Below are 22,704 nucleotides of genomic sequence, written 5' to 3'. Positions count from 1 at the left end.
GTGTTTTACGACAAATTGTTTTCTCCACGTATTCTCATGTGTGATATCTCCTTTCGCTCTCGCTCTTTCTGGCTCGCAGCTGCAGGGGCAAGAGAAAGCGGTGGCCGAGGCGTCTCTTTCTTCTTCTCCTCGTTGCTCGCTGTCTCTTGATCATCCGCGTTTCGATTTCTTCGAATTTTCTTCTACGTTTTAGCTTGGAAAGGGAGAGTGAGGGAGAGAGAGTTTCTTTGTTTCTGGGTGGATTTTAAGAGTTTGATCGAAGTCTAGTGAAGGAATGCGCGGCGGAGCTGCCGGAGACTAGGGCGTTCGCTTGCAGAAGGTGGGGGCGAAGGCGTATGTAAAATGCGACGTCTTGTCGATGACGAGGGAGTCGCTAGTACCGCGGCGGAGGACTTTGCAGAGAAGTCCCTTGTGCAAGCGAGGGGTAGATCTCAGGGTGGGGGTGGGGGAAGACGGGTGACTCCCACGGTCGATCTCGCTGACGACGAGGAGGATCCGGCCTTGGAGAAGGCGCTGCCGAACGGGGATCTGTATACCGGTGGATTCGCCGGCAACGCGCCTCACGGGCGTGGGAAGTACCTGTGGGCAGACGGGTGTATGTACGAGGGGGAGTGGCGAAAGGGGAAGGCCTCCGGGAAAGGGAGGTTCTCATGGCCTTCTGGCGCTTCCTACGAGGGTGAGTTTCGTTCCGGCCGGATGGAGGGGTTCGGCACTTTCATCGGTGCTGACGGCGATACCTACCACGGTCAGTGGGTGGCTGACCGCAAGCAAGGATTTGGCAGCAAGTCGTACGCTAACGGAGACCACTACGAGGGCATGTGGCGGCGCAACCTCCAGGAGGGCCACGGCCGCTACGTTTGGCGGAACGGCAACCAGTACGTAGGCGAGTGGCGTGGAGGCGTGATCAACGGCCGGGGTGTACTCATATGGACCAACGGAAACCGCTACGATGGCCAGTGGGAGAACGGCGTTCCGAAGGGGAGCGGCGTGTTTACCTGGCCCGACGGCAGCTGCTACATCGGCAGCTGGAGCCGCAGCGATCCCAAGGCTCTCGACGGCACCTACTACCCCGCCACCGCCACGCCCCGGAAAGAGATCGTCTCTGGTAGGAGAAGCTCCTTCTCCTTCTCGCCGCTGGACGATGGATCACCGATGGCGCCTTCGTCCAGGAAGCGGTTGTCTGTAGACGTAGTCCACCGGTCGCCTGGGCGGATCAGCTCGGTGGCTGAGAAGAACTTCCCCAGGATCTGCATCTGGGAATCGGACGGCGAAGCTGGGGATATCACTTGCGACATCATCGCCAACGTCGAGGCATCGTTGCTGTACACGGACAGATCATTGCACGATCATGTCAGTGGGACTCTCATAGGTACCGTGCAACGGAGACAGTGCTCCCTCCCCTTGTTTACGCCGGAGGTAAAGAAGCCAGGGCAGACGATATCGAAGGGGCACAAAAACTACGACCTGATGTTGAACCTTCAATTAGGCATCAGGTTAGATGGTTAAAGAGATGAGTTGCGAGCATTGACCTGAGAATACGTTTTCTTAATTGTTTGGTGGTGTTGGTTTTGATTCAGCTACTCAATTGGGAAACCCTGCTCGGCACAGCTGAGGGAGCTACAGCAGGAAGATTTTGATCCAATGAAGAAATTCTGGACGAGGTTCCCTCCAGAGGGATCAAAGAGCACTCCTCCGCACCAGTCACCGGAATTTCGATGGAAGGACTATTGTCCTATGGTCTTTAGGTACAGTTTGTCGTGAGATTTATCCAATGTTCTTTCTAGTTTTTTTTTCTTCTTAACAGCTAAATTGAAATGTTTGATTTGGTTCCTGGATTGCAGACACCTAAGGAAATTATTTTCAGTGGATCCAGCAGATTATATGTTAGCTATCTGTGGAAATGATGCACTGAGGGAGCTCTCTTCACCTGGGAAGAGCGGGAGCTTCTTTTTCATGACCCAGGATGACCGTTTCATGATTAAGACGGTAAAAAAATCAGAAGTGAAGGTTAGATACTTTCTGACTTTTTCCATTTGACAAATTTCCTTGAGACGACTTGTTGATTTTAAAGGTATAAATATCCAACCAACATGTATTTCTTGCTGTGATTCTGAGACTCCATTCTGAGTATTCTTCTTTCCCAATCGTTGACATGTTCATATTTGGAATTTGACTTCTTTCACTGTTTCTCTTAGTATTTTTCCCATGAGTGTCGATGAACTTCAGTCGGTGGATCCACAAATTGTGTATTAGATCAGAAAATTACTGAGTTGTATTGACTGCATTTAATTTGAAACTCTCTCAGGTACTTATTAGGATGTTGCCCAGTTATTACCGGCATGTATGTCAGCATGAGAGGACTCTAGTGACAAAATTCTATGGAGTTCATTGCGTAAAACCCAATGGTGGCCAAAAGGTTAGCAAATGCTAACATATGAATTGATTCATGCATTTGTTATCCTCTGATCTTATCCACATGTTTGATGAAGCCAGGTCCGGTTCGTTGTTATGGGCAATTTGTTCTGCTCCGAATATCAAATACATAGGAGGTTCGACTTGAAAGGTTCATCCTATGGGCGGACAACCGAGAAGACTGAAGAAGAGATTGATGAAACAACTACACTCAAAGATCTTGACCTGAATTTAGTATTTCACCTTCAAAATTCTTGGCGCAAAGAGCTACTTGAGTAAGTTCTCATCTTAGACCTAGAAGTTTAGTTTATTCTCTTGCATCTCTGCTTCATTTGGTCTAAGAGAGCTATGCTGGTGTAGACAAATCAAACAGGACTGTGAGTTCTTGGAATCAGAGGGGATCATGGATTATAGCCTCCTTGTGGGAGTTCACTTCCTATCACCACTTCTTGCTTCACTTCGTAAGTTGATAGTCTTCTGGAAGCCCAATTTCTTCCTTTAACACTATTGGACTAGTTGACAATTATCTAATAAAATCAATGCTGCTTAATCAGAGTCATCTAAGGAGGAATCATTTCAATGCGGCCTATCTGTCTCAACATTCAAATGCCAAGATATGAATCAAATTCCAGACACACGGTATGTGTTTCCCATTTCAACCTTGATTTTATTTTATTTGTTTAACAAAAAGCTTAGTGGTGGTGCACTCTCCTATAAGCAATGTCAATTTATATATCTATATAGCCATTATAGAGATTATTTCCTTCCTGGTTCAGCTTCCTTCATTGCGTTGAAAATAGCCAATAATGTCTTCTCTCAATGATCTTGTTGCTAATTGGTCAAATGCGCATTTCTGAATCTGGCTTTAGAAACTTATGGTAGAGTAAATTTAGGAGTCATTGTCTGCTACCATCCAATACTGGGGATTGCTGTTGTCAAATCCTGTCCACGTTTTTATTTGTTTATTTTTATGTTTTCATCCGTCTGTATTGGATCAAACGATTCGATCATCCCACCCACGAAATAAAGGCCTAGCTTTTAAAATTCACTGTCGCCAACTTGTCATCAACCAATGACCAATTCTGTTCCCATGGACGGACTGCCTAATGCAATTAAAAACTCGTGGACTCTACTGCTTCTACAGACCCCACGTCAAAAATTTAAGTGTCGCAAGTGTAGCTTTCATTATGGTGTAGCTCTATTGTCATTGTGGAAACCTGGGTGTTTGCTCCAACGAGAATATATGGTCCCTCTACTAATTTGTTGGATGACCTTCTTTTTATTTCCTAGGCTTTTTGTTTTTGTACATGCTGAATAACAAGCTTTTTTGATGATCAGGAAACCATTGGCCCGGTTGGGTGCGAACATGCCAGCGAGAGCAGAGCACGCTGCAAGAAGCGCAGCAAGCACTGGGATGCCAACGCCTACAGCAAGCGGCGAGCTCCATGACGTGCTTCTCTACTTTGGCATAATCGATATCCTTCAGGACTACGACATCACCAAGAAGTTGGAGCACGCCTACAAATCGTTGCAGGTCGATCCCAACTCCATCTCCGCGGTGGACCCAAAGCTGTACTCTCGGAGGTTTCAGGACTTCATCAGTAGAATATTTATCCAAGATGATTGACACACGGTAAAAGAACACAATTGTAGAGCCTTTTTATTAAAAGCAGCACTTCAGTGTCTGCTACAGTCGGTGGTGGGTAGTGGGCTGAATTTTGAAGCTCAGCCATGGATAGATTCTTATATGTAAGTAAAGGGCGTGTTGAATTCCTTTTATTTTCACATTTCCTTCTTGAAAGAGTGAAGGGATAGTAGAGTTTGATAGGGGATGGATGGAACAATGGTTGTACAGATGGATAGTGATGCTGATTGTGCACATTACAAAGAAAAAATTTTGATGCATGCCAGTCTCGAGCAGCTGCCTGTGCCCTCCTTTTCCAGAACTAAAACGGTGAAAGAGAATGGCTTTTGCAGAGAAGCTCTTTGAAGGATTGCAGGGCAAAGTCAAGAGGATGGTAAATAAATAGCATGAAAAGAAGAGAAAGTGGAAGATGGAAGATGCGGTGGTGATCCAATCTTCTCTTTCCCTCATGTTTCTTTATGTTTTTCTGCACTGCCTAGGCTTTCCCTGTTCCTAGGCCAGGTTGAATAATTCTTCTTTTCTTTGTTCTTTTTGACCGTGGAGCAAATGCGTCATCTCCACGTGGCTGTTCAAGGTGTCTTGACTCTTGAGGTCGATACGTCCCACTGGTCGGGTTAGATTTATTAGTCTAGACGAGTCAATCCAACCAAATCAGGCCTGCGTTGTTCAATGGTTGAGATTAGAGTTCCTCCGGATCGAACGGCTGCACAAGCAGATCAGAGTTGCCTGGCTCCGTACAATTTCGCTCTTTGCGGGTGTAGAATCAGTCTCTATAAAACCCGACAGCAGACCGCGCGCGAAGTGTCTGCCCTGTCTCCACTCTCTGGCCACCCAATAAATACGATGTCGGCATTTGACTCCGCCCCCGTCCTCGCCGGCGACGACGCATCCCGTGACTTTCGCCTCTCTGTCAGGACTCGTCTCCATCGCATGCACGATCGAGCTGTGTTAATGAATCTGCTGCATATTCATACGCAGGATCGGCATTATATTCTGATCTTTCAAAGATCGGCATCATTATTCCCTTTACCATCCGTCAGCTGGCCGTGACGTCGTCGTCGTCGCACTCGAATCGATCGGCGCAATAAATCTGAGAGCTCCTTTAGGGTCACTGTGTGACTTTGCCGCTCTGACGGGCTACATGAAGGGAACCGAGGTTACTGACAGAACGTGAAGGTACGCAGGCATTGAAATGGTTCATTAATGCTCATCAGCCACTGTTGAACATGCATGCGTATTCATGGAGAGATCGAGCTCTTTCTGTCTTCGTCCTGCATGTTCCCGTATCAACTCCTTGCCGATCGAGCTGCAATTCACAGGGGATGTTTGGTTGGATGAAATGAGAATAGAGAATGGAGAAAGAATAGAAAGTTGGTGCTTGGTTGAGGGAAATAGCTAATTTTAAAGTCAGTTTATTTAACTTAAAATGATTTTGATAAAATTTAAGTAATTTTTATAAAATTGTTAAAAGTATTTTAATATTATAGTATTTTATGTATAATAATGTGATTAAATGAAATAGCTAATTTTTTATAATGTAGTAGTTTCAGGGTAGCTATCTGTAATAACTATCCAGTAGCTAGCTAATAAATAAATATTTTTAATATAAAATATCTAATGGATGCTTTTTTATTTTATTTTTATTTTTAGAAGGCATCCTTTACATAATTCAAAATGTCCTTTTAATTATTGTTCTAATTATAATGCACTCCACCAATAAATGCATGCAAGCTTATTTAGAGTGGTCATTGAAACCATCCACACAATAACATTACTAAGTTAATTAGCTATAGTTAACGCTAATAAAATTTAAATTTTGAAAATTTTAAAAAAAAAGGAAAAAGGTTTAAGTCGTGTTGCATCTGGTATTATTATATTGAGCACTTGGAATCGTACCATTTACTTGCTTGGTTTTAAATTGTTGATGGTGTCGAGTTAAGCCCAACAATTCGATGAGTTAAAATATTTGAATAGGGGTGTAAATGAATCAAGTCATTCATGAACTATTCGAAATTCAATTCAATAAAAGTTCATTTATACTTATTTAATGAGACTCGTTAAGATAAATAAACCAAGCTCAAGTTTCATAATACTCAGTTCATTAGCTTGTAAACATGTTCATTAATAAGTTCATAAATTAACTTTTAAATAAAAAAATAATAGTTTTGACATTGAATTTATAAATTTTATAATTTACTTAAAAATATAGATAGATATATTAAATTTATTTATTAGAATAAAATTATAAATTTTAGTAAGAATATTATAATTTTCTCTAAATATATAATTTAGTTTTTAATAAATATTTAAATTTATAATTTATATTTATTAAGCTTGTTTAGGTTCGATAAAAATTCGAATAAACTATGAATATATTCGTTAAATAAAGCTCGACCTCAACTCAATTATAAACAAGACAAACTCAAATATTTAAAAATACAACTTAACTCAACTCGACTTGATTACACCCTACCTCTGAATTTACTTTAGAAGTCATTTTATGTATGTATTCAATGAGTTTGGGTGTCTCATCATGTTAGATCTATAGACCCATTTAAAGCCCAATACACATACATTGAATGAAATTTAAATCCTATTAGGGTGCATTGATTGGAGGAATGCATGTTCTCGCGACAAGTCCTGATTCCTGAACAGTCGAAGCACATGACACTCCACGGCATTCACGAGAGCACCGAAGAAACAACAAATATGGCAGATTGAACGCCAGATTTAAGCTCCAACGTCTCGCATTCGTGGGACCATCATCCACAAACTCTCTCATTCCTCGGGTTAGATAGATCTGCAGGTAGATTGTCTCAATTTAAACAGCATTCCAAGTGCACAGGTTGATCTTAAGAGCGGGAGATTTTGATCGATCCAATGGAAGTTTTTGTTGGCATTTGTGGTTTGGAGCTACACTTTGTCAAAGTGCGGCGGATTGTTCTTTTAGAATCCAAATGCGCCGGCGAGAGTTTCCAATTTTAGGTACGTGTTTTGTGGATTTTGCTTGAGGATTCTTTCCTTTTCTGGTTTCTTCGTCTTCCTCCTCTCGCTTTTTGTAAACCAGAAGAGAAGGGAAGCGGCAAAGAAGTAACCGAAGGCAAACTTGAGGGATGCAGCCGCGCAGGCCGACGCCGACTGCCCTCTCGGCTTTCCGGTGGACTCTAATGCGCGCCGTTGGAGCTGTCGCCGTCGCCGCCCTCGTGGTCGTGCACGTGGTCCTCCTTCCATCCGCCACCACCGCCCCCGACGCCCAAGAGCTCCCCCAGGCATCTCCTTCTCTCTCGTCTCTCCCTGTTTTTATGAAACCTCGAGATGAACTTTCTTCTGCGAGCATCGCGTGAGGCAGCTCGATTTCGTGGGCTTGTTTTGGTGTTTAGGAACGTGAAATTGGATACCGGTGGAAAACCAGCGAGCTCAGATGGATGCAGGAGTTCGCTCCGCCCCAACTCCCCAAGCTCCCCATTTCTGCACAGAAGGTGATTCTTGAAATGCCAGTGGTTCGTGTTAGGATGGAAAAGTTCAGTATTGCCATTGATTTTCATTCGTTTTTCCCCCTCACTCTCTTCGTACTCTGAACTCTGCAGGTGGGCAGCTCGAAAGGAGATTATGATCTTGCCAAGCTATGGAAATCATCTTCAAACGGAAACTTTCTGCAATGTGTAGCACCGAGCTCATCGTATCTGCGTAAGGAGCTGCATCAGTTCAGATTTTTTATTTTGTTATTCGTTTAGTCAATGCTTTCTGTAGCTATAAGATTTACACATCCTTATCTTTTTACTGTTTTCAGCTCCTTTGCATTCAAGAGGGTTCTTGCTAGTTCATACGAATGGTGGGTTAAACCAAATGCGTGCCGGGGTACGATTTGCTCTCTCTTTTTCATGTGCATTGTAGGCTTCATCCTTACAGAAGTAAGTTAATTCATATAAGATTTTAGCCACAAATGATAACCATATCGCAATCAAAGGGAATCCATCATCTGCTTATTGGATTCGAATAGCAAAATATCCACGAGTGATACAGACCTAACAATTGCTTTGCAATCGAAGTAGATCCTTCACCTTCTCACTTTTTAGATTCAATACGTGAAGATGAAAAATTCAAGTGGATAAACACCTTGGTACCTCAAAGTCTCCACCTCATTTTGGCACCTGCTTTAAACGAAATCTTTCGATGGGTGGAAATTACAAAGACGTAATTCTAGAAATATCACTTGATGACTTGACTCTGCGAGTCCACCTTACCATGTGTTCACTTATGTTCTGTTATGATAATACTCGAGACTGAGTAAAATTAACAAAAGGATAATCTTCATACATAAAGTGCATTTTAGCTTGGGAGTACTGCAATTTTTAATATTGGTGTCTTCCTGAAAAGCATTATTTTCTGGTTTATCTTTGGAACTCAAAGAATATTGAGTATCATGAAGAAACTCTTGTTTTGCTAAGTTAGTAGTAAAATAGTTTATTTTAAGTTGCTTCAGTGTCACATTCATCAAGATTGTTCAAATTGTTGGCGCAAGTAGGCCTGTAAGGGGGGGAGGAGGTTGAATTGCTTGCCAAATAAAATATACCTTTCTCGATCTTTCAACTCTAATTAGTAGCACAATTATACTAAATTAAATTAACAACTAAAAAGAAGAGGCAAAAAGAGTTATTTGGTTACAACCCAGGTGGTTGTTAATCCAAGGCGTTGAAGGCAGAGAAGCCTCTTACACTCGTTGAATGCTCAGAAAGTTGATAGAAAATGAATACAGAAGTTGTTGCATATTTCCTAGCTCCAGGGGTCTTTTTATAGCCTTCGGAAAACTCTATCCGCAGCTTGAAGGAGCCTTCAAGATGGTCCAAGGCGCCTTCCATTAGATAAGTTTTATCCATTGAGGATACAACTCTATCTGCTTCTAACGGAAGACGCATTCGCACTGTTTATCGAAGGCGCCTTCCAGTTATTGATGGCGCCTTCCAAGTGGTAGATCAACTCCTTAGTGGTTGATCTCTTCAAGTGGGTAATTCTCCGGCTAACTGGAGTTGAGCTCACCCGAACCTAACTTCGTCTTTCTCCTCGAGCAGACTTCCTCCCCGGCTTCTCGTCCCTCGAACGTCGTGCACGTCATTCTCGTCCACCGGTATACTCTTCTACATCATCTCGTCCCTTAGATGCACCGAGCCCGTCGACTCCTTTTCCAGTGTCATCCTTCTCGCTAGCTGCATCTTCTGCTTGACTTCTTATGTTCCTAAGCTCCTGCACACTTAGACACAAGGATCAAACATAACAGGACCTAACTGAACTTGGTTGATCACACATTAAAACTACCCGGGGTTCTTACAATCTCCTCCTTTTTGATATGCATCAACCCAAATTCAAGTTAGGGTTAAAAATGTAATAACATAACTAAAGTAGATAACAGATTGCTTGAAAAACAAGTAAAAATTCTAAATAAAAAAAATCCTAACTCCCCCTAAATTTATACCTATTTCTTCCCCTTTGATCACATTAAAAAAATAGGGAAAATACAATAAAGTGTTAAGCAAATATTTTTAGGGGTATAATAAAGCTTCCATTTTGACACAAATAATATAAAAATTACTTTTCTATTTTGAAAAATCTTGAAAATATTTGTCGAATCTAAACAGAATAAGTTAGATTAGTAGAAAAATTTACATGAAGAAATACTTTGTATTTGAAAAGAAATAAATTATTTCAGTACAGAAACTAATTTTTAAAAATAAATCTTTTTAAAAATATTTTTTCAACTAAAAATTCAATTATTTTTCCTGGATGTATGAGACATTGTTTAATGGCAGAAAAATAAAATTTTCAAAATTTCTATTTCTTGAATTTTTAATATTAACAATTATCTTTTCAAAAAATTATTTGTAATAATTTGACAATATTTTTAAGGATAGAGAGTATTATGTTTTATCACAGAAAAATAATATTTTCAAAATTTTGTGTCTGTGAAATAAATTTAAATTTCAAAGTATAATTTTTGTTAATAATTTTATAAAATATAACTCAACAGTAAATAAAATTTGAAGAAATTTCTATTTGTAGATTAAATCATCAGATAATATAGAAAAAAATTTCAACTCGAAATATGAATAGAAAAAAAAAATTCTAAGTAAGACAATTTCTATCCTAATAAAAAGAATTGGAGTTTTAATCTAAAAAAGATTTTGGAACCCAATATAGGTTCCTTTCTACTGGATTTACTAAAAATTTTAGAGGTACATAATTTTTAGGAATTTTCTAAATTTCTCCCTAGTGATTTCTAATGTATCAGTTGATTCTACCAAAATTTCTAAATTTTGGTTTTTTAAAATCGTTTGAACATGCATGGTCATTTTTTAACTTTTCAATCTCTATTTTCAATTTTTCATTTTTTATCTTTAAATTATCAAACATATCTAAGGGACATGAATTTGCTAAGTTTAATTTTAACCTAGTATTTTCTCTTTCTAATTGTACTATATTCTTAGATAACATTTTGATAAATTCAAAAGATTGTTTGGGAAATAGCGCACGTACCTCACCTCGTGTTCTGATGCTCCCCCTTCATCGCAGCTTTCTTTTGAAGATTCTCCCTCTTTGTCGATGTTCATCTCTGAGGAACTTTCGGCGTCCCTCTGGTGGTCTGCCATTAGGGCTAGTCCGGTGTAAGCTTCAATCTCGGACTCAAAGGACGACGTTTCATCCCATGTGGCTTTCAAGATTTTGTGCTTTGATTTTGTTGGTTTGCTGTCCTTGTCTTTCTCGTTCTTCTTAAGTTTAGGACAGTTGTCCTTAATGTGCCATTCTTCTTGGCAGTTGTAGCACCGAACCTTCCTTTTACTCTAAAAGTGCTTTTTCGTCTGCGACTTATTAAATTTATTAGATCTAATGAACTTACTAAATTTTCTTACCAATAATGCTGCTTCATCTTCGTCGATTGATTCTTCGGAGTCTGGATCTGGTTCGCCTTTCTGGTTGGACTTTAGAGCTATGTTGTGGGTCGTCTTTTCTTCTTTATTTCGTAAGTCTACACATCTTGATTTGTGAAGTTCAAAAGTGAAAAATAAATTTTCTAATGAACTAACTTCGAGGTTTTTAGATATATAAAATGAGTTGACTATAGATGTCCACTCAGATATCCTAGGAAATACATTTAAAGCGTACCTTAATGAATTTCGGTTCGTTACCTTTTCTCCAAGATTCGTGAGTTCGGTGATGAGTTCTTTGATTCTCGAGTGCAGATGTGCGACTGTTTCGCCTTCTTCCATCCGGAGGTTTGTCAGTTGGTTCCAGAGCAGGTCTTGTCTCGCGAGCTTCGCTTTGGAGGTTCTTCGTGTAGCTCCAGGAACTTCTCCCAAAGTTCCTTTGCTAATTCGTAATCTCCAATCCGATTGACTTCCTGGGGTGGAAGTACACCGAGTAGGTGGAACTCGGCTCGTCCATTCACTACGAAGTTGGCTTGATCTTTCTTGGTCCGATACTCTTCTTTTTCGACTCCTTGTTGTTCCTTGGGGGCTACAAAATCATATTTAATAATTAAGAGTAATTCAAAGTCTGTTTTGAAAAATACCTCCATGCATTTTTTCCATGTCGCAAAATCCCCCTCAAACTTTGGCAGGTAGATGATCCGGCCATCGTTTCGGTGCTTCAGTCGGCGGTTAGTCCTTCTGAGACGTTCTGACTCTGATACTACTTGTTGGCGCAGGTAGGCCGGCAAGAGGGGGTGAATTGCCTGCTAAATAAAATATACCTTTCTCGATCTTTCAACTCTAATTAGTAGCACAATTATACTAAATTTAAATTAACAACTAAAAGTAAGATGCAAAAAGAGTTACTTGGTTACAACCTAGGTGGTTGTTAATCCAAGGCAAATAAACATACTAAAAAGTCTCCTTCGTTGAAGGCGGAGAAGCCTCTTACACTCATTGAATGCTCAGAAAGTTGGTAGGAAATGAATACAGGAGTTGCTGCATATTTCCTAGCTTCAGGAATCTTTTTATAACCCCTAGAAAACTCTATCCATAGCTTGAAGGTGCTTTCAAGAGGTCCAATGCCCCTTCCATTAGCTAAGTTTTATTCGTTGAGGATAAAACTCTATCTGCGGCTAACGGCTAATGGAAGACGCCTTCAAGAGCTGAAAGACACCTTCCCACTGTTCATTGAAGGCACCTTCTAAGTGGCAGATCAACTCCTTAGTGGTTGATCTCTTCCCGTGAGTAATTCTCTGGCTAACCGGAGTTGAGCTCACTCAAACCCAACTCCGTCTTTCTCCTTGAGTAGGCTTTCTCCCTGACTTCTCATCCCTCGAATGTTGCGCATGTCCTTCTCGTCCACCGGTGTACTCTTTTGCAGTATCTCGTCCCTCATATTCACCGAGCCTGTCGGCTCCTTTTCTAGTATTATCCTTCTCGCTAACTACGTCTTCCACTCGACTTCATGTGTTCTTAAACTTCTGCACACTTAGACACAAGGATCAAACACAACAGGACTTAACTGAACTTGGTTGACCACATCAAAACTACCTCGAGGTACTTACACAAACTTCCACTCAGCGTAGCAAATTATGATTCGTTCAACCTTAACTAAACCTTTGACACCTGGACCCTTAAACTACACTCCTGGCCGCAGATCCAGAATTCAGATTGAATTGCATTCACAGATTAAAATTCCTATATCCTAGGATCTCTCTGTTCATGAGCTATACTTATTTGTATCTCTTTTTTCCTTATGGATTAAAAAATCGCGTGTTGTGATTTTGAATGGCAGATAAGTGACATGGTAGCGGTGGCACGATTAATTGACGCAACACTTGTTATTCCTCGGCTTGATAAGAGATCATTTTGGCATGATTCTAGGTACAGATGCTTAGATTTTATCATTTTCTTCTTTTTTATCTTTTCTTTTCACAGGTTGCACTATCTGAATGATCTTTAAGCTCGCACATAGTGACAATATATATCATGTGCCATATTTTATTTTCTGCAGTATTCCTCCAGTATTCAGTTAACATATTTGAATTCTCGTATGCACGTGTTCTCTAATGCCTTTAGTAAATATGTTTCAGTAATTTCTCTGCAACATCGATGTTTTATCTTTTCTGCAATACTTAACTGGACGGTTCATCAGTTCATATATACATATAGCGTTCTCTGATGCTCTTTATGATCATGTTCCAGCAATTTCTCTAACGTGTTTGATGAAGAACACTTTATCCATGCTTTGGCCAATGATGTCAAAGTTGTAAAGAAAATACCGAAAGAGTTGACACCGACCACGACTGCAGTAATACACTTCCGAAGCTGGTCAGGAGTGGACTACTATCAAAATGAGATATTGCCTATGTGGGATAATCATCTGGTACACTGGCTGCAACCAGAAGTTCATCTTACATCAGTCTATGACAATGTCGTGGTTATAGCTAGTAATGTTTTTCTCATGCCAATGTTCTTCAATTTTCATGGAAGGTTATAAAAGCTGCCAAGTCAGATTCGCGTCTTGCGAACAATAACCTTCCTGCTGACATACAAAAACTTCGCTGCCGTGCTTTCTTTCAGGCTCTCAGATTTGCTCCAAGAATTGAAGCACTAGGAAAAGTATTTGCCCTTTTGCTGTATATTTCTTTTACAGCTTTAAGGTGATCATGGTTCGACATAATATCGTTTTTTGTTTTGTTCAAACTGCAGTTATTGGTGGAGAGGATGAGATCTTACGGTCCATTTATTGCTTTGCACCTTCGTTACGAGAAGGACATGCTTGCTTTTAGTGGGTGCACATATGGCTTATCACCTATTGAATCTGATGAACTAGCAAGGATTAGGCATGCTTTTGATGTTTTAGAGGATACTCATTCTGGATTTCTTTCAAGTTCCACACAGCATGAACATGTTCTCTATTTTGCAGAGAAAATGTTTCATATTGGAAGATCAAAGAAATTGTTGCCCAAGACCAAAGGGCTAAAGGGTATTGTCCTCTGACTCCAAAGGAGGTTGCAATTTTTATTTCTTCTCTTGGATATCCACCAAGCACTCCAATATATATCGCAGCAGGGTCAATATACGGAGGCAGTTCTCATTTGGCTGATTTGGAATCCCGATTTCCTATTTTGTTGAGCAAGGTATTGAATTTGTGTTTGATGTGTTACAATTTACAAACATTGATTTCTCCTACATTTCTATCACTTTGCCTTTGTCTCATCCGATCCGATCCTGTTTATGAACTATTTTTACAGGAGAAATTGGCATCAGCACAAGAGCTTGAACCTTTTAAACATTATGCTTCACAAATGGCAGCACTAGACTACATTGTATCACTGGAAAGTGATGTTTTTATCCCATCATATTCTGGGAATATGGCGAGGGCAGTCGAAGGTCACCGCCGCTTTCTTGGCCACCAGAAAACAATTAAGCCAGACAGGTGACCTGCTTTGAACTCCAGTTCCTATACATTGAATTCGCGAAAGGCTTCCTTCTTCATTGAACCTTTATCTACCTTTATGAGTGTAGAAAAGCTCTTGTTCGTTTGTTTGACAAGATCAATCGAGGATCTCTGAGAGAAGGGAGGAAGCTATCCAATATTATCGGCGAGATTCATAAAAGAAGGTAAGTGACTGTGCAAGTTATATCCATGACTACTATGTTTGAATTTCAATACCTCTGGGAAGCTTAATGTACATTTCTGGTACGTTAGGCAAGGTTCTCCTCGCAAGCGAAAAGGGCCTGCTACCGGCACAAAAGGCATGGAACGATTCCGCACTGAAGAAGTATTTTACGAGAACCCTCTACCTGACTGTCTTTGCCAGCAGCAACCCTGAGAATTGGCCATCTAACTTGTGCATAGATCGCTAAATGGCACGATCAGTTCATACACCTGACTGCATAGCAAATTTGATATGATGCAGTTAACGTCCTGACAACAAGACTCGAGAGGAGTGACTGGGGACTCATCTGTTGTGGTAGTACCAGATGAAGTAGCCATTCTTTAGAATGAATAACTGTACTTCAATGCTGCTACTGAAGCTTACTAAATCCTACCAAACAATGTATCAAGCAAACTGCAAGAATTTTTCAATAAACAAACTAACTACGATGATTAGTATAATTGGAATAAACCATTCTAATGATAGTATCACAACAAATCATTCAATCACAAAATGAAACTGAACCAAGCATCGTCTTATTTTAGTGTTTAAATCCTCCTCTTTCTGAATGTGTCTAGGTATCACATCTTCGAAATATATGCATATATCCACCCATATGCACTGGATTAAAAACACAAATTATTTAATAAATTACAACTAGAGAATCATGTTCTTTTCGGGATCGCTAAATACTACCAAGCTAAAACTGAAACTCTGCTGCAAAACCGCAATCCAAAGAGGAAAGGAGATGCAAAAGAAAGAAAGTAATCGATCCAACCAACCATTGTCAACCTGAGGGATCTGCTAGTTTCCCTGTTTAAAAATCCATGGGATTCTTCTGATTATCAAACACATCAGAAGCCATTTGCATTGGGCACACTGGCACTGATCATATTGTAGTCGAATGCTGAACTCTATGGCGTTCTTAGCTTTCATGGTATTCCCGTATGAATCTGTATTAGTAACCTCACCAATCATTTGAATCTCTGATGGTCAACTGAAAAAGATACAAGTGAAATCTCTGATTATGGACGACGAAAAGACATGTTTTCTTATGATCTGAATCGGACAACAACACATGAAATGTCATCTTTGCTGTCTCTAGTCAGTGCCTCGGTGGTCAATTGTCTTGCCGCAGTTTGTGGATCCTTGAACCTTCTAGCAGTCGCAACTGCCTCTTCATTGTTCATGACCTAAAATAGAATTCGCAATAAAAAAAGAAATATACATGTTCTTAGATGATTCCCATGCATAATTGGCATTACAATAGCATAATTAGTTTTAAGGTTGAAGAAGAAACCTTCCATATACCATCACTGGCAAGGATGAGTAGCTCTGTCTCTGATGTAATGTTTAAACAACGAATATCAGGATCTGATCGCAAATGTGATTTCAAATTCTTGTCTCCAAAAGCACGGGATACAGCTAATTGGCCATTTACCCTTGGAACGTCTCCTGACAGAGTAAAAAAAAGAAGAAATATGTGAATTTTTAACAGATTGCAGCCAAAAAACAATGATGATCTACTATATTTAGGTTTTAGGCTCCAGTCATCACTATTGAAAATATACCTTTTCTTGAACATTGGTGAACTGGGGAAAAAGTAAATTCTAGGAGTAAAGAATCAAGTTATTATGCCTGTCTTTATGATAGTACAAAATAAATTTTAGGTAAGATGTGTAACTATCAAATTCAATTTACTACATTAGATCACAGAAAAAGAAGCCGAATGCTGTTTTACTCAAATTCAAGGTGATTACTTCAATGTCATGCTTAGACACCACAGCATAATTGAGCTAAGATCAAGTTCAAAGACGAGGCAAGAGAGATTAATTCAGAATGCTGTTCTGCTCACATTCAAGTTGATTGCTATAAAACAGCACAAAATGCATCAGATGAGATCCTGTTGAAAGAAAAAGAGAAGAGACAAGCTGACCTCCAAATTACAAACCAGAATTTATCGACTTCAGCATCCTATCAATCAAGGTCCAAAAAATTACCATACTTGGTCTTTTCAGCAGATGCCGTGATGATGATGCTACTTTCCCGAGCTCAAACTATCTAATCTAGATTTGGCTTTGCAGCCATAAGTTTAGCTTGCCCACAATTGCAATTGATAGTTTTTATTTTTTAAGACCGGTAATTATAATTTTTTCTACATATCATCAAATAAAAAATTTATTTGGATTCATTGTAAGACTTCCAAGTTTTCAACATGTTGTTCCAGGAGACTTTGCCTAGTCGTCCAATGTTGGGGCCATATTTCAGCAACTGTATCGATACACTTCTTCGATGATTTTCTGGAAGATTATATCAATTTCCTAAAAATTTTAGTTTCTTAAATAGAATAGATCAATTGATCCTGAGTCTAACAGTTATGAAAAAGATCACCCATGTCCTTACGGGATGCCCAGTTGGTTAGATGATGACAGACTTACTACAATGGGGCATCAATTCCCAGCGGGCATGCCCTCGGGAAAAACATCCCTCCCATCCCCTAGCCAACTTTGCGGTCGGCTATAAGTTGACCCTATGATTTTCCTTCTTTCACATAATCTAAGAATGGGCTGTGAGGGATAAATAATAATAATAATAATAATAATAAGATCACCCATGCTTTCAATTTACGGAGTGGGATTACACTATCCTGAGCCTTTGACATGAGAATAAGAGGATATGAGAATAGGAAGGTCCCTCCTGCCCTTCCTTCATGTCTCATATGCCCACCCAAGATCAAGCTCATATTTAAAGGATCGTCATATATACCAATTATACTAACTGAAACAATAATGCAACTAACTGGCCGAAGAAAGCATGTTATTGTTCACACTTACAGAACATTGAACATAGAGTGGAAGAGTTGAAGGGACCTGGCATGTTTGAGACGAAGCCACCTCTATTCTCAATACTTCCACGCTCGGTGTTGGGGTCATGATCAACTGACAATTGTATCACCTGTGGACCTTTTGCAAGAACTGCTCGTGAGTCACCAATATTAGCTATGCATAACTTTGTGCCATTAATGAGGATTGCGGTGACGGCAGTTGATCCACCTCGACCAAGATCAGGACTGTGTGAAAGAATTGCCTTGTCGGTCTTCTCGTAGGCTTTTGAAATAGCTACATCTGGATTAGTCCAAAATTCTTCCTATATTTTGGAAATAAAACAAAATGTCACACTGTTAAATTTCTTGAACTTTTCTATAGTATGTCCATAGAACATACATTCTACAACTCTATCTGTAAATCAAACAGGAAAAATAAATATGATAGTGATGCACCTCTTTCAAAATGTTTGAAAATAGATGCTTCTGTAAATAGGCTGGTACATTATTTCCCAAGTGTCCATCAAATATAGCAAATAGACCAAGCTCCTGTCCTCTCATATGAATGAACTTAGCAACATGATAATCCTCCATGGGATGGTTTGTTTTCCCCTTAACAAGGCTAAATCCATAAGTGATTTTTGAGCGACCCTGAGAACTTTTCCCTTTACCAGCATCACATGAAGAACCTGCAAACTACACAAAGAAACTTTACGACTGGATAATCTAAAACAACAGGACTTTTCAGCACAACAACCATACTGAAGCTTAGAACTCTTATAATATAGACATTTTGAGGAGACAAAGTGGCCACAAGTTAATTTATTTTCAAAAATAAAAATAGATTTGATATATGATATAAGACTGGATCACAGGGTAAGTCAGAACCCAATTAACCTATATTTTAACTCTTCTTTTTCATAGATCACATGTAAAGTGGGAGAGCAGCAAAAAAGCCTCAACAAAAGAAGTAAACTGAAAATAACTTATTAGAAATGGACCAAAAAAATGCAGTTTAGGCACCAAGAACCACAACTTTAAACAACCCAAGAATGTATTTGACTTGCAGAAGACAAAGCAGACTAGGAGAATGTTGCCGACGTAGGATATGAGCAGCCAAGGATTAATGCTAGTGCTAATCTGCTAAATTGTCTTCTTTAGGGGTTGGATAGACTAAGTTGAGTTGGTCAGCCCAAGTTCATTGTGTATAACTACAGAAGGCTTGTCAGTGAAGCCTCATGTCAAGTGAAAGGCCAGGATAACAATAATACAAGGGGATCAGGGACAGCAGGCCAGTCAAGCCTGACTAGGGCAAGTGAAGAATGAATATCCTTGTCCCAATTCACCAGAAGGATGCTATAGAAGGGATGGAGAAGATGTCACCATTTTGACACAAGAAGAGAAGCCAAAGTTGAATCCTAACGCATTCATGCAATTTTAGTTGCATCTTTTCAATGAGATTCTCAAGATTTTCGTTAGAGACAACAACAACAAGATTATGGTTCAAGTTAAGAGTTTTGTATATGACAAATGTCACCAATAAACTCCATTTGAAACAGAAGAATATTTCCATCAGATGAAAGAAAGGACAAGAATTTATCTTAATGATGAGAGTAGCCATGCAAATAAAAAAGACATTATCAAGTACAATGATGGGAAATTTATGCTCGTGCTACTTTGTTCATTGTTTTTTGTATATCTAAGAGAACATATTATATGAATGAGAAACCATAAAAGGTGAAGACCAGGAGGAGGGATTTACAACACTCCCACTGAAATTGGTAAAAATGGAGTTGTTAAAGTTTCACAAAACCACTCTCATAGCTTTTACAGGCAGAATGATGGATAGTACTATTATTGCTGGTAATTCTGTAGTTCAAAAATCACTTCTATTGAATTCGAAGAGAATCCAATTCTGATATGTGACTTGGTTAAATGAGTCTGAGGAGATTAGAAAGGGATGAACAAGATACATTTCCTGTATAGGCATCATACAAGTGAGTTATTTTGCAAAGAATGTGTGTTCGACAAGAAGTAGAATGTCAGTTTCATGACAAAGAGAATCAGCCAGGACATATTGGATTATATCCGATCAGATGTTTGGGCCTATCTTAAATTCCTTCAAAAGGTGGATATTGATAGAGCAACTTGGAATGAGTATCTAAAAGTGGTGTATCTTGAATTGATTAAAGCTACATCAAAAACGTGGGATGTTAAGATGGCCATCACATAATTAGCAAGTCACTTCAAGATATCGGCTTAGGAGATTTGAGTGCATTATGTGAATTGCATATCTCATGGTCCAAGCCCAACATAATTAAGCACATGCACTTATTGTGGACTAGGTATATTCTGATGGAAGTAACACTGATAGATATTGAAATGGATTGTGAGATCCCTATGACGCAATACAAAAGAATGATTGCAATTCAACGGGCTTAAGTTGGCAACTTTCTATAAAGGAAACAATTGTTTATCGCATTGAACCCAATTATATGGTGATATTGGATGTGATGAAGAAAGCAATTTAAGTGAAGATTTTGCCAGTGAAGTCGTGTTCCTTGTCTAGTCTTGAACAATGAGAATTGGAGCATTGCATATCTGAGCAAGAATTAAATGTTTCATGAACAAGCAAGTACATTGATAGTTGGCACTGCTATGAGCGTGATGTGATATCTAAAAAAGAAGTCTCCTTGGGAAAAAAAAAAAAGATAATGACCAGCAGATATGTTTAAGAAGATTCTTTCAACCACCAAGTTATATTCATGTTGGGACTTAGTAGTTGTAAGTTGCAATAGGTGAGTCCCATATGTGGATGTTGGAGGAAAGATGCAGAGAAGAAGTTCAGTTGCTTGAACAGTCAAAGGAAAGTTAAGAAATGCTATGTCTAACTCAAATATCTGACTTGTTGATGATGCTTGAGAGTCAACTGAAGGATATAGGAAATCAGATGTGTTGCTGACCTTAAGGCTGGTAGGTCATACCAGTATGGTAGCAGCCAAGATATCAAGGTTGGCCTTCTAAGTTGTCAACCTAATGGGTCAGGCAGAATAGACAAGCTCAAGTAGTTCGAATCAAGTGAACAAGAGTTGCAAAATGCTTAAGCCAATACAGTTTCAAGTCAGGGCATGGTAAGGCAACAAAAATACAAGGGGTAGGAACATATTGACTAAGCTTAGCTAGGATCTGCCAGCAGGCGTCGACATGTAGCAACATATCCATTAGGACACCAGAACCTGAGTATACTATCCCTTAGAGCTTCGTTTACCATATGCGGTTTAGGATTTATGAAGGTGTTGGTGATCGTTATAAATATATGCACACGCACCACACAGTTGAAAAAGACACAAAATAGACAAAGGTCATTGCAGAGAGCTTTGGCGTTGTAGAACAAATCATCATCCCCTGTGAAAGTAAATCTTGGAATTTCCACCTAATCAGTGTTTGTAGTTATCTTGCATCTCTGTGTGTATTTTGTGTTCTATCATACGTCAGTAGCAAACTGGCCTTACTACAGCTTGGATCCATAACATCAACTGCAATAAATTCAGCCATCAAAATGTTATGAACAGTATCCAGGTCACTCTTTAATAAATATATAGTAGGCTGTACCTTTGACCAATAATTTCATATAAGAATCACGAGTCTGATGTAATCCACAGTTGTATAGTTGGCATGAGTTAAGCATTTGAAACAATTTTGCCCCCTCTTTTTTTTTTTTACATATTAAAGTTTCTAAATGATAACTAGGAATCATCTTCTCGAGACTAAGCCGAACAACAAACCTATAGATTACAGAAAGCAGCAACACGTTAGAACAATAAAAGGATGTCTTTTCTAATACAGCCGATGCCAAGTAACCAAAGAAGAGATTTGAGAAAGCAAGAAAAATTAACAAATCGGAATCGGTACGAAAACGAATCGTTTATAAGGTTAAAAGGTTTCTTCTACCGATTTTTATAAACAATAACTGCAAAAGGAATCCAGGAGATTCAACACAGCTAAACCCTCGAATCGGAAGCAGACAAGATTAGACAAAGGAAAGCATACCAATCGAAAAACTAGTTCAGTAAATCCCAAGGTCAAGGTCAAGGTCAAAGTCAAGGTTCAAATCCCTAACCTTAGAGGACGAGCCTCTGAAGCAGCACAACCACCCCATCAAAGTCCAAAACTTTCTCAGCCCGTCAATCTTCCCCGATCCGGCTCGCAAAAGCTTCCACTTTGACAAGATCGAACCTTGACAAAAGAGCCGATCGCGACGACGAGAGAATGAAGGAAGAGGCGATGTATTGGGCGAGATGGAAGCAATGAACAACGCCTCCGAAGGAGAATCCAACCTCGGAAGAAAAAGGAGAAGAAGACGCAACTACTGCTCGTCTCCGAACAATTAAATAATCAAATAAATTATAGCACGCAGCGAAATGATGACAATGGTTGAAAAAAAAAAGAAAAAAAAAATTAATTAATTATTTTCAGGTGGAAGCTTGTAAGACTTGATCATGGCGCATGCTCGTGGACCTGACAAAACCACCGGAAACATTTGACTTATGGTTTCGCGAACTCAACCAATCAGAGCATTTTGGGGTTTGACCGATAAATATTTTCTGGTTTAATATTTACCACATACATTAAATCGGTAATTTTATTTATATGGTAAGGATTAAACCAGTAAATGTATTTACATGGGAACTAGGGCGGTAAACAAGTCGAGTCGAGCCGAACTTAAAATGAATCAAGCTTTTGAAAAAAATGTTCAAGCTTGGCTTGGTTTATTTTTTTATGAGCTTGAGCTTGTTTAAAGCTTGGCTTGAGCTTGGTTTATTTAGATGTTATCAAGCTCTCGATTCAAGCTTGGCTTGAGCTTGGTTCAAGCTTGACTTGAGCTTGGTTCGTTTAGATGTTATCAAGCTATCAATTCAAGCTTGTTTGATTGTTTGAAACTTTTAATTATTTGATTAGTTATTAAGATTGATAATTTAAATTTATTTATTTATTTTATTTTATTATTTATTTAGCATATTGAAAAGAGTTTTATTAATAAATATGGTTCGTGAACATTGTTCACGAACGTTGTTCACGAATATTGTTCACGAACGCTGTTTACGAACGTTAATAAGTTGAACACATATGTGTTCAAGCTTGTTTGTTTAGCTTAACGAGTTGTTCAAGCTTGTTTGTTTAATTAATCTAATGTAT

General features: G+C 39.3%; 3 protein-coding genes across 9 annotated transcripts; 2 read left to right on the top strand and 1 right to left on the bottom strand.

Annotated features, from left to right (window-relative positions):
- Nucleotides 1-2: 2 nt before the first annotated feature.
- On the top strand, nucleotides 3-4,322 carry LOC122038691 (phosphatidylinositol 4-phosphate 5-kinase 1-like). Its single transcript, XM_042598573.1, has 8 exons — nucleotides 3-1,493; nucleotides 1,578-1,745; nucleotides 1,842-2,007; nucleotides 2,306-2,416; nucleotides 2,494-2,687; nucleotides 2,773-2,873; nucleotides 2,967-3,051; nucleotides 3,751-4,322. Exons 1-8 carry the CDS (start codon nucleotides 343-345, stop codon nucleotides 4,037-4,039), a joined length of 2,265 nt encoding a protein of 754 aa, XP_042454507.1. The 5' UTR covers nucleotides 3-342; the 3' UTR covers nucleotides 4,040-4,322.
- Nucleotides 4,323-6,685: 2,363 nt separating this feature from the next.
- Nucleotides 6,686-15,145, top strand: LOC122038687 (O-fucosyltransferase 7-like). Of its 5 annotated transcripts, none has more exons than XM_042598567.1 (13): nucleotides 6,690-7,042; nucleotides 7,125-7,326; nucleotides 7,438-7,557; nucleotides 7,645-7,744; nucleotides 7,848-7,915; nucleotides 12,815-12,903; nucleotides 13,225-13,405; nucleotides 13,513-13,641; nucleotides 13,732-13,865; nucleotides 13,949-14,162; nucleotides 14,277-14,461; nucleotides 14,551-14,646; nucleotides 14,735-15,145. In XM_042598567.1, exons 2-13 carry the CDS (start codon nucleotides 7,171-7,173, stop codon nucleotides 14,856-14,858), a joined length of 1,596 nt encoding a protein of 531 aa, XP_042454501.1. In that variant the 5' UTR covers nucleotides 6,690-7,042; nucleotides 7,125-7,170; the 3' UTR covers nucleotides 14,859-15,145. The 5 variants fall into 5 exon arrangements, with proteins under 5 accessions (XP_042454499.1, XP_042454498.1, XP_042454500.1 ...); XM_042598568.1 differs by having other exon boundaries at nucleotides 6,692-7,042; nucleotides 7,438-7,536; XM_042598565.1 differs by having other exon boundaries at nucleotides 6,686-7,042; nucleotides 7,128-7,326; nucleotides 13,949-14,461.
- Nucleotides 15,146-15,270: 125 nt separating this feature from the next.
- On the bottom strand, nucleotides 15,271-21,931 carry LOC122038689 (probable protein phosphatase 2C 41). Of its 3 annotated transcripts, none has more exons than XM_042598569.1 (5): nucleotides 21,629-21,931; nucleotides 17,965-18,204; nucleotides 17,555-17,831; nucleotides 15,985-16,139; nucleotides 15,271-15,877 (listed from the first exon to the last, which is right to left on the bottom strand). In XM_042598569.1, exons 1-5 carry the CDS (start codon nucleotides 21,665-21,667, stop codon nucleotides 15,737-15,739), a joined length of 852 nt encoding a protein of 283 aa, XP_042454503.1. In that variant the 5' UTR covers nucleotides 21,668-21,931; the 3' UTR covers nucleotides 15,271-15,736. The 3 variants fall into 3 exon arrangements, with proteins under 3 accessions (XP_042454503.1, XP_042454505.1, XP_042454506.1); XM_042598571.1 differs by having other exon boundaries at nucleotides 17,965-18,197; XM_042598572.1 differs by lacking the exon at nucleotides 21,629-21,931 and adding an exon at nucleotides 21,460-21,481.
- Between the last annotated feature and the right edge of the window lie 773 nt (nucleotides 21,932-22,704).

Source organism: Zingiber officinale, chromosome 1A (assembly GCF_018446385.1).
Source record: "Zingiber officinale cultivar Zhangliang chromosome 1A, Zo_v1.1, whole genome shotgun sequence".
Lineage (NCBI taxonomy): Eukaryota > Viridiplantae > Streptophyta > Magnoliopsida > Zingiberales > Zingiberaceae > Zingiber > Zingiber officinale.
Note: the sequence above shows the minus strand (reverse complement) of the source record. Positions and strands in the feature narration are given on the sequence as shown.